General features: G+C 46.0%; 1 protein-coding gene across 1 annotated transcript; it reads left to right on the top strand.

Annotated features, from left to right (window-relative positions):
- The first annotated feature begins 406 nt into the window (after positions 1-406).
- On the top strand, positions 407-9166 carry LOC115464924 (CCN family member 1-like). Its single transcript, XM_030195305.1, has 5 exons — positions 407-457; positions 953-1166; positions 4083-4409; positions 5416-5615; positions 8193-9166. The coding sequence occupies exons 1-5, from the start codon at positions 407-409 to the stop codon at positions 8496-8498; spliced, it is 1098 nt and encodes a 365-aa protein (XP_030051165.1). The 3' UTR covers positions 8499-9166.
- The last annotated feature ends 1942 nt before the right edge of the window (positions 9167-11108 follow it).

Here is an 11108-nt window from a genome sequence, read left to right as displayed (position 1 = left end):
TACTTTTTGGGGGGTTTTCCCCTTGTTCGACCGGTAGTGTCCAGCCTTAGTGGAGGAGGAAGGACATTTATCTACCCGTTTCCTCTCCGGTGGCCCAGGAATGTAGTAATTCCCTCAGTTTTGTGAATGACTCTATTCATGGGAGGGCCCGGCCCCGCCTTTTGGAATTATTTGGCTCGCTGCCCACCTTGCTATTGGCCGAGGAGCGTTCCATTGGAACGTTGCCCGGGACAGTGGGCGGGGCCGAGCTGAAGCCGCTATAAGTATGAAGGTGGGCGCGCGGCGGCGAAGCATTGACTATGTGTTTGTCAGTGAGTCTGGGGTAGAACTTTGTTTGTTGTTTACTGTAAATATTGGTGCTCGATTTATTTCGTTTGTTTTCGGAGGTGTGTTTTTCTTCAAAGCTATGGAACATCCAGCTCTGATCATCTGCATGATGATGGCATGGTTTACTCTGGTAAGAAGAGATGAGTCTTGCATCTGGGCAGGGGGGTGATTGGATTTTTGTCCCCTCTCTAAAGCGACTTTTTAAGTAATTGTAAAAACGACACCAGAAATGTACATATATAATAAAACAGTATCGTGAAATAATCTGACAAGAGCTGTGATGGCTGATGTGTGGTGAAGACTTATTTTAGTGCCGGGTATGCGCCTCGCTCTTGGTTTCAGTCTTGGCTGTGACAGTCATGTCATTATAGCTGCGGAAAGGGCCGTGTCTTCAGTGATCTCTTTCCAAAATATTTGCCCTGTCTATTTTAATCGGCAGGTCCCTAGTGTAACTACATGTGCAAGGGCTTTGAAAAATATTTTTGGCCCAGGTCCTGCTGCCGGGAACGGAAAATATTTGGGACTAAGTATAAAGTGACGGGAAGTTTGTTTACTGAAAGATCTGCTTGTATGGTAGACTCTTTTTATTATGTTCATAATTTCTGATCCTTCTCTCCCTGATCAGGTTTCCTGTGATTGCCCCCTGGTGTGTACCTGTCCCTCTGGCCTGCCCCACTGTTCCCCTGGAGTCAGCAGGGTGCTGGACAGTTGTGGCTGCTGCAAAGTGTGTGCCAGACAGTTGAACCAGGACTGTGGTAAGCTGTGGCCCTGTGACCCCCACAAGGGCCTGGAATGTAACTATGGTGCGGACCCTCTGGCTACCAAGGGCATCTGTCGAGGTAAGTTGGGGGGGGGGGAGAGGTGATGATTCCTTGTCATCCAATCATATGAGGGCAAAGAGGTGCTGTTGCTCCTTTCAGGGTGTACCTATACATGCACACACCTAGTTTGCATGGTGTTAGAGGGTCCAGTGTGGCTGACAGCAAACTGCAAAGGCCATAGCTTCAACGCCAACATCCAGGCTTCCCAACCTGTGCTAGTGACCCCATGACCAATCAGGTTTTCAGGATGTCCATTGAGAACAGAAAAATGCTGAGATGTACCAAACAAGCAGAGCTAGAAAAGACACACCATAAAGTCTTTAACAATTATCATAAGACCAAAGTCTGGCACGTTTATCAATGTAGCACATAGAACCCGACACGGCCGTGTTTCAGCTTATCACATTGCCAACCAGATCCTGTGGTTTAAAGTTAATAACCAGACTGATTTTGTTTTCTGTGGAAGGAACTAATATGAGAGTTTACACTTCTAACAGAATCTCTGTGATCTGCTTTATTTCTAATACACCCCTGAAACAGGCGGAAGCCGAAACATGGCCATGCCGGGGTTTATGCATTACATTGATAAATGTGGGAGACTTTGCTCTTATGAGAGTTATTAAAGATTTTGTGGTTCTTGTATCTCTAGTTTTACTTCTTCTGCTTATCCATCCTGAATATGCATGACAAACCCCATGTAGATGTCAATTTCTCTCACATATATATGCAGGGGAGAGATCCTGAAGCCCTGGCTGGCTGTGAGGTCACCGAAACAGATTTTGGAATGCTCTGCCTTAGAAATTGTATGTTCCTCTGAACTGCAATGGGGTTTCTTGGGCATTTTAAATAAGGGATGGGGGTGTGGAGCTTCACCCACTTTTTCAGCTCCAGTTTCAGTGGAATCCACTCCCAAAGGGGAGGGGGCTGGACGGGTAAAATGGTTGCTCAGTCCCCTTTGAGATTGTTAATCTACTTCAGTCCCTTTTGCAGGATGATATGAAGTCTCGGCATTTTTCACTTTGCTGGCCAGGATCAGTCTAAATTGATATTGTGGTAGGGAAGCCTGGGGAGGGGTGGGAAATCAGGTATCGAGGAGAGGGGGGGGGGGTATGTTTCTCAACTGAGGAGCACCAGTCATAGGCTTCTGCCTGATACATGAAAAGATGCTCCCAGACCTAAACAAACACTGTTCCCCTCTGCAAGAGGGATGAAGTAGTGTCAGGTCTGAGGTGGTAATAGAATACCCTGATTAAAAAAAAAATGAACACAAATGGTTTTGCAATCTGATCCACTAATGAAATCAAGCAACAGGGTTGAGGAGCTGTTGGGTATTTAATAGGTGGGGGGATGTCCTCTTCTTCCCCCCCCCCCACCTCCTATAGATCATGGGGCACTTCTAGGTTGCTATCACTTGTGGAATATGCAGAAGGGTAGTTTGACAACTTTCCAGGGGTTAACTCTTTACCTTCTGTGCCCTCTCCAGAGAGGGAGGAGCCTAAGACAGCAAGCTCCTGAAACTAGGGGAAAATGGATACCCCAAAAAGTTTGGCAAGTGCTGTTCTCTAGGCAGATCACCTGGCCTCCTGCTCCATAGGGCAAGGGAAGCTCCCTTCAAGGAGCAGGGGCATGGCTGGTACCAAGTACACGTGTGTTTCTGATGGTGCTTCTTGGCTGCCTGCAGTGGAAAAGCCCAGCGGCTGGATCTCTGTGATTATTTAGGTTGGGCCAAGTCTCTGGACACAGGAGAGGGGTGGAATTTGGAGTCTGTTAAAAGTAAATACAGGAGGGGGCTGGGGAGGGGAGGCAACACAGAAGCCGATTCATATCCCATTTCCTTCAAGGCGACAGCCTCTCGTTTTGAAGTTCTGGGCAGTTTATTTTTGTCTGCCTCACTTCTCTTCCCAGCTGCCCTCCTCCCCCCCTAGACATGTACTTCCCTAAGCTGTCGGAGCCTGGGTGGAGGGGCAGGGATGGGGGGGGGGGGAGAAGGAAAGTGGCGCCTCCTTGGCCCCCTCCCTAATGGGTTGCCTGCGGCACTTAATAACATATATTGATAAATCGTTCACCAGAGGTTAAGAGGTTGTTACTGTGCTGTTTATCACAGAATCTGCACTTGGAGAGGGGGGGTTTATAATAAAGGTGCATATCTATATCTTAATCAAAGAGGCATATAGACCCATAATTTGTAAAAATGAATTCCGTCGAGGGACGGAACAGAGCTGAAACGAACAAGCAAAATACCCTATCAATGTAAAATCCTAACAGCCATGTAACATTTTTTAAAAATTCACTTTTTACTAGTAAAATCTCCAGCTACTGGTTTTGATCTAAACCTGCCAGGGAGAGCATGTGATCGGATTGAGACCTTCCTCTAGCCCAGTACAGCTCTGTAACTAGATAACCTCCCCTCACCCAACTCCTGCATTGGCCCTACTGGGATGTATCCTGTTCTGTTTTATTTAAAGTACTATCGGTGCCTCTTCTGCTTCTCTTCTCTAGACCCTCTGTAGCTTTGGGGGGGGGGGGGAGGTGATTTTAGCCTCTTGTTCTGTTTCTGGAACACACAGTATCTGTCACTTTAACATTTGAGATGAACTGAAGGGAAGAAGAGTTCATTTTGGTCCATGGATGGGAGGGGGTTTCAGGCAGCTTGGGGCTTTCCTCTGCTCCTTGTATCCCCCCCCCCCCACACTACCCATTAGACTGATATTCTGGCTTTATTTACAGCTCTTTTGATGAATTTTGCACACTTGCAGGAACTGGTGGGGGGGGGGGGGGGTGGGGAGGGGTGTTTGGGTTCTGTATGTCCCTTGGTGACAGTTGACTGAAGATCGGCTTGGTCTGTTATCAGGGATATGATCTGTTATTTGGGGAGAGGTTGGAGTTATTTTTGGGGGGGGGTTGATTAATCAGGGGTCTGTATTCTCTTTGCAGCCAGGCAGGAGGGCCGGAGCTGCGAGTACAACGGACGTGTTTACCAGAATGGTGAGAATTTCCAGCCCAGCTGCAAGCACCAGTGTACCTGCATTGACGGCACGGTAGGCTGTGCCCCTCTCTGTCCCCAGGAGCTGCCCCTGGCCTCTCTCAAATGTCCCAACCCCCGCCTGGTGAACGTGCCCGGCCGCTGCTGCCAGAAGTTCATCTGCATCAAAGGGGCAAAGAAGCCCGGCGGGGTGACCTTTGATGATGACTTTGACTGGGATACCAAAGCCAATGACCTTATCTACGTGGGCAAGGAGCAGCACTGGAAGAGTGTGCCAGGTGAGGGTCAGGTGTCACCTGCAACATCACCCCTCCGTCACTTCCCCATAAGGCAGCATGCAGCCCCCCCCCCCCCACTGGGATGGATGGGCCTTGAAATGTGTGGTGGCATGCAGGTTTGATGGATTCTTCCAGAGGAGGGTAGGGGATGTTAAGAGACATAACCACATAAGACTAGCCATACTGGGTCAGACCACTGGTCCATATAGCCTTGTATATTGCTATCAACAGTGGCCAATCCAGTCACAAGTACCTGGCAGAAACCGAAATGGTAACAACATTCCATGTAGAACCCCAAAGAAGAGAAAGATTCTGGAATCCTAAAGAGTAACAAGATTTCATTCAGAATCTCAAAGACTATCAACGTTCCTTGCTATCAATCCCAGTGCAAGCAGTGGCTTCCCCATATCTACCTTAATAAGACTATGGACTTTTTCCTCCCGGAACTTGTCCAAACCTTTTTTTAAACCCAGATACACTAAATGCTATTACCACATCCTCCGGCAGCAAGTTCCAGAGCTTAACTATTTTTTGAGAGAAAACATATTTCCTCTTATTTGTTTTAAAAGTATTTCCATGCAACTTCATTGAGTGTCCCCTAGTCTTTGTACTTTTTGAATTACTAAAAAATAGATTCACTTCTACCCATTCTACACAACTCAGGATTTTGTAGACCTCAATCATATACCTCCCCCCCCCCCCCCCCCAAGCTGAAGAGCCCTAACCGCTGTAGCCTTTTCTCATAGTTCCATCCTCATAATCATTTTGGTCGCTCTTAGTTCAAGTGTACTAATATTTGACTAGCTGCTTTGGATTTTATAGGAAGGTTTTGACATTCTCCTAGTTGAGCACAGTATCCTTTAATTTGTACCCACCTCCCAAGAGATGCAGATTGGTTGTTGAAGTAGGAGTCTAATGTTCCCTGCATCAAATTGAACCTGGGGTGCCACCTGCTGGACGTGGAATGTCCTAACAGCGCCTTGCTTTTGTCCTGCTTCCTTAACAGTTTGGAGTTCCCTTTTTGGCAGCAACACCCTAGATAAGAAGTGCTTAGCCCAGACTACAGAGTGGTCCTCCTGCTCCAAGACCTGTGGGATGGGGGTGTCGACCCGTGTCACCAACGAGAACCCACAGTGCAAACTGGTGAAGGAAACCCGCCTGTGTCTTCTGCGGCCCTGCGCCCGGCCAGACTTCACCAAGCTGAAGGTGAGGAGCAGCTGGGGGGGAGGGGGAGGTGAATGTCCTTCAGGGAAAAGGAGAATTTGGGGGAGGGGGACACACTTAGGGGTGGTATGTCTAGACTTTAGACAGCGTTAAAGCGCTTTGTGGTAAGTTAATGTTTTTGCAGACAAACCACAGATGTAGAAAGAACACCAGAATCCCACGGGGAAGCACGCAGTAGGAAAACAGGATTGGGAAATGGATCCAGGCACTTCAAACAAAGACCAAGGAAAAATAGAAGTGAAAAAAAATACGTCTAAATGATAGTAGACACAAGTGCATGCCTTATCATTTAGAAGTTTAAGTATTTTTTCACTTCTATTTTTCTGGATCCATGAGTTTGTCATTCCTGTGAAGTTTTTAGCAATATGGAGTAAAGGGGATAAGGGTTTTTTTTTTTAATGCCGATGAAGACAGTTGCCCCATGTGATTTCTTCTATACCCTATTTAAAATATATATTGCGTGGAGGTTTGGGCACTGAAGCCTTTCCCCTTTCTCAATAATATTCACAAGAACATATCAAGTAAAATCAAACTCAAACATATCACCACCGTGGAAAGCAGACTGCGGAGTACCACAAGGATCACTGCTATCAGCGATCCTCTTCAACCTAATGATGACCCCACTAGCCAAGTCCTTATCCAGCCAAGGCCTTAACCCTTTCATCTATGCAGACGATGTCACAATATTCATTCCTTACAAATCTAAACTGACAGAAATCACCAACGAAATCAAGATCAGCTTGAACATCATGGACTTTTGGGCAAATGCATTTCAACTAAAACTAAACAGTGTCTCAAAGAAAAAACAGTGTCTCATCCTCTCATCCCTACACAGTGCAGATAAGCCTACAATTATCAACACCCCAGCTTACACCCTCCCTATCTCAGACAGCCTGAAAATCCTCGGTGTTACAATGGACCACAACTTAATACTAGACAGCCAAGTGACATCCACAACAAAGAAAATGTTCCACTCAATGTGGGAACTCAAATGTGTGAAACTATTCTTCCCAGGGGAACATTTCACAACCTGATGCAATCAATGGTACTAAGCCATGTAGACTACTGCAATGGAATTTATGCGCGATGCAAAGAACAAACCTTAAGGAAACTTCAGACCGCTCAAAACACGGCAGCTAGGCTTATCTTCTGAAAAATGCGATTTGAAAGTGCAAAACCCCTTTGCGAAAAACTACACTGGCTTCCAATCAAAGAACGCATTGCTTTCAAAATCTGTTCTCTGGTTCACAAAATTATCTACGGTGAAGCTCCGGGATACATGACAGACTTGATCGACCTACCAACTAGAAACACATCCGAATCAACATGAATGTACCTAAATCTGCTCTACCCAAGCTGCAAAGGACTCAAATACAAATCAACTTAGGCGTCCAGTTTTTCCTACATAAGCACACAACTGTGGAACGCGTTACCAAAAGCCTTGAAAACTATGAACGACCTAAACTTCCGGAAAACACTGAAAACTAACCTGTTTAAAAAGGCATACGCTACCGACCCAACTTAAATGCCTGATCTCTGCAACACAACAAAACTAAAGAACGTAATGGACATAACACAATTCTTCCGTTGTACGATTCCCTAGTGTGGCTGTACCACATGAACTTTATCTTACCACAGCATCACTTTGTATTTGTTTACACCGGAGTCTGTAACGCCTCTCCAGTACTATGTAAGCCACATTGAGCCTACAAATAGGTGGGAAAATGTGGGATATAAATGTAACAAATAAATATTTTTTTTGCACTCCACAGGAATACAGTATTATATGAAGTACTTTGCACCTGACATAAAGAGAGCTTTTTTTGTGCGTTTATATACTAGACTCTCTCATCCTTTTTGTTGATTAAGTTTTGTAACTGTTAATTAATGACACCTTTCATGCACCTCCAGGCAGTGGCGTAGGAAGGGTGGGGCGGTGGGGGCGGTCCGCCCTGGGTGCACGCTGCTGGAGGGTGCACAGAGCAGCTGCACGCCTGTTGGCTCCACTGGTTCCCTGCTCCCTCTGCTGAGGGAGCAGGGAGCCAGTGGAGCCAACAGGCGCACGGCTGCTCTCTGCACCCTCCAGCAGCCAAGAATGCACCCATGGGGGGGGGGGGGGCTTGTTGCACCAAGGAAGGGGGGTGTCATTGCACTGGGGGGGGGGTGTCATGCTGCACCCTGGGGAGACGTACGCCGCTGCACCCGGGGGGGGGGGGGGGGGGGCAGCGGCGATCCGCCCTGGGTGGCAGCCGCCTTAGGATTGCCACTGCCTCCAGGGGCTCTTTAATGTAGAAATAAAATGTGTGGGGCAGATTGATGGTGGGGGGGGGAAGTTAGGGATTAGCAGCGACATTCAGCACTAGGTTCATAAATCTGGGCAAATGAATGGCAGATGTAAATTTCTAAAGCATAATTTTGAAGCTCCTGATGAAAATCTGTCACAAATCTTAGGAACATAAATACATCTTTTTTTTTTTTTTTTTTTTTTTTTTAAAAGATCAGGCCCATTATCTCAAGACTCAAGAACCTGCTTTTTTTTTTTTCTTTCTCTCTTTGCAGAAGGGGAAGAAGTGTCTGAAGACGTCCAAAGCCCATGAACCTGTCCGCTTCACCTACGCCGGCTGCAAGAGCGTCCAGCGTTATCAGCCCAACTACTGCGGCACCTGCGTGGACGGACGCTGTTGTGTTCCTCTGCAGACTCGCACAGCCAGCGTGGCCTTCCGCTGCGAGGATGGCGAGGTCTTATCTCATGATGTCATGATGATCCGTTCCTGCAGCTGCGGCCCCCATTGCGGGCACCTCAATGAGGTGGTAGCACAGCCCCAGCAGCGGCTGGAGGGAGATATGCATAAGTTCACTGAGTGAGGAGGTGGTGGTGGTAGGAAGGGCAGATGGACAACATCCCAGAAGACTGGTTCTGGGTGGGGGTGCAGAAGGAGGAGCTACTGGGACTGTAATGAACTGAGGTGACCCCCCCACACACACACCTTTCTCATAACTTGTACCTGCTACAGCGCTGCTGGCAGCACTGTGGCCCTCCCACCCTCACTGTACCCCTCCCTTACTGCCCAAGCAGGTTTGCCCAGACCTCAACGATTCTTCAAAGCCTTTGTCCCTTCCCCCTACCCCAACCAAGGTGGTGCAATAAGGGACAGTGAGAAGGGACTGAAGTGTATTAAGCTGTGGCCAGGGAGGTTCATACGCAGCATGTCTCAAGGATACTCAATGTGGACATCAGAAAATCTGGATGGGCAGCCACTGCCTTAAAGGAAGATTGGGGAGTGTCCCGTCTTTGGAAAGGAAGGCAGCTTTTATTTTAACTATCTTTTCTTGGATTCTACTTCTGCATATTTCTTTTGCGGAAACATCTTTGAATAGCTTTTTTAAAGTCTGAGGTGGGATAAGGTACGGTCAGCTCTCTCTCTCTCGCTGGTCTAGTGAGGGGCACATTTTTTTTTCGCTGGGTCCTGAAGAACCAGTGACATGGATTGGACTTGTTGAAGACTTGTTTTGGGGGGGGGGGGGGGTGCTGTTTTAACCATATGCAGGCTAGCTTCCCTCCTTGGGCTCTTGTATCTTTGGGGGGGGGGGGGGGGAGGGACACAGGGATTTTTGCACACCATGGCTTCAAGTTGTTGTTATTATTAATTTTTTTTTTTTTTTTTTTGCATGGAGCCTGCTGTTCGTAGCTTCTGATCTGGAGCTGTTTCTCTGTCATTTGCAACAAATGTTTTGAATTTTTTATAAGTCTGTCTAGATGTCCCTATGAGGTTTGTATACAATGTAAAAACTGGTGTTTTTTTTCTCATTTTACAAATGTTCTGTCTATTTAAGTGGATTGCAATATTGATTATGTCAGAAGTTTGGTTTCTGAGGATCATAAGGGTACAAAAACGGGTTTAGAGTGGTGATAGATCTCACCGATATATTTTGGATAATACAGAACTGCTGGATTCCATGGGAACGTGTTTAACTACAGTTAAGTGGGAATGAGGGAGTTTAGAAGCCTAAAAATATAAATAAGGTGAGAGATTCCTCTCCTAGCAAGGGATGTAGTTATCAATATAGTATACTGTTAAGATACGTTAGATAATGTGCTATTTTAGCACAGGACCCATTTTATGCAGTGAGACCTAGTTACTAAAAACTGGGGTTAACAGTAAAATAACATGTCAACAGTAGCCCACGTTGATAACTTCCCTCCTTAATTAAAGAAAAAAGTAATGTCTCTAAAAATCAGAATCACTGCTGTATGTAATAAAAGTGAGCCAAGTATAGGACAATCAAGCCATTGTGACATCACATAAGATTGGCTCAGGCATTGGTGGAATGAGGCATTATGACATCACAAAATCAGAAGTGAGCCAAGTATAGAGCAATCAAGTCATTGTGACATCACTGAGGTTGGCTCTCAGGCATTGTGACATCACTGAGGTTGGCTCTTAGGCATTGGTGGAATGAGGCATTATGACATCACAATATCAGACGTGAGCCAAGTAAAGAGCAATCAAGTCATTGTGACATCACACTATCAGCTCTGGCTACCAGACACAAACTCTTCACACTAAGAGGGGATGTTATCTATATGGGCTACCATTAAGACTGGCTATTTGACCAGTAACCCTTGCTATTTTATGCAGTGAGACCTTGGGGCTGTTTTACAAAGCCATGCTAGTGTTTTTAACGTGTGCTAAAAAATTAGCTTGCGTTAAATGCTGAGATGCCCATAGGAATATAACAGGTGTCTCAGCGTTTAGCGCAAACTGATTTTTAGTATGGCTTTGTAAAAGACCCCCCTAGTTTCTAATGACTGGGGTTCACAGTAAACTAGCCCATCTTAATGGTAGCCCGTGGCGATAACTCAATGAAACTATAGCTTGTGGAATGAAGATTTTTGGTATTGTTCCCAGCAATGATCCCTCTGAGATGTCACTGACTGTAAATCTACAATCTGCCAGATGAAAATGTCATATATCATAACCCTGAGATTTATCCCATGTGTTAAAGTGGCTGTAGCACTTCTCTTCCCTCCCCCCCCAAAAAAAAAAATCAGTTGGTGGGGGGGGGAGGTGAAGCATGTCCTTAATAAAGGGAAAAAAATCCACCCTTTCTCCCCACTTTGAATAAGAAACCCAAACTGCTATAATACAGGGGTCTTGGGCTTTCTCTCCCCCCCCCCCCCCCCACCCAAGGTCCTTCATAGAAATAGAGTTGCAAAGCTTTTCAAACTTTCTTAAGTGTTTGTGTCTCATGTCTGTACAGTTGTGGCAGGCGTTAAGAGTATTTATCAACAGTAGACTGCCTTCAAAAAATTTATTTTGGATATGTGTAGTCTAGTGAGCATCTAATACATATTCACTTTTTAAAAACTCAGAATAAAATTTATTTTATACAAAACAGCCTGCATGTTTAATATTTGGGTGCTGGAAAGTGAAACATGAGGGGGTCACGTGCTAAAGCGGGGAGAATACAGCT

Source organism: Microcaecilia unicolor, chromosome 3, assembly GCF_901765095.1.
Source record: "Microcaecilia unicolor chromosome 3, aMicUni1.1, whole genome shotgun sequence".
Classification (NCBI taxonomy): domain Eukaryota; kingdom Metazoa; phylum Chordata; class Amphibia; order Gymnophiona; family Siphonopidae; genus Microcaecilia; species Microcaecilia unicolor.
The sequence above is the reverse complement of the archived record's forward strand: the minus strand, read 5'-3'. Positions and strand labels throughout refer to the sequence as shown.

Bases quoted from the DNA above. Each gene is read 5' to 3' on its own strand.
- LOC115464924 (XM_030195305.1), top strand. From the start codon at position 407: ATGGAACATCCAGCTCTGATCATCTGCATGATGATGGCATGGTTTACT. The intron at 458-952 runs GTAAGAAGAGAT...CTCCCTGATCAG, and splicing joins TGATGGCATGGTTTACTCTG to GTTTCCTGTGATTGCCCCCT. The intron at 5,616-8,192 runs GTGAGGAGCAGC...CTCTCTTTGCAG, and splicing joins CAGACTTCACCAAGCTGAAG to AAGGGGAAGAAGTGTCTGAA.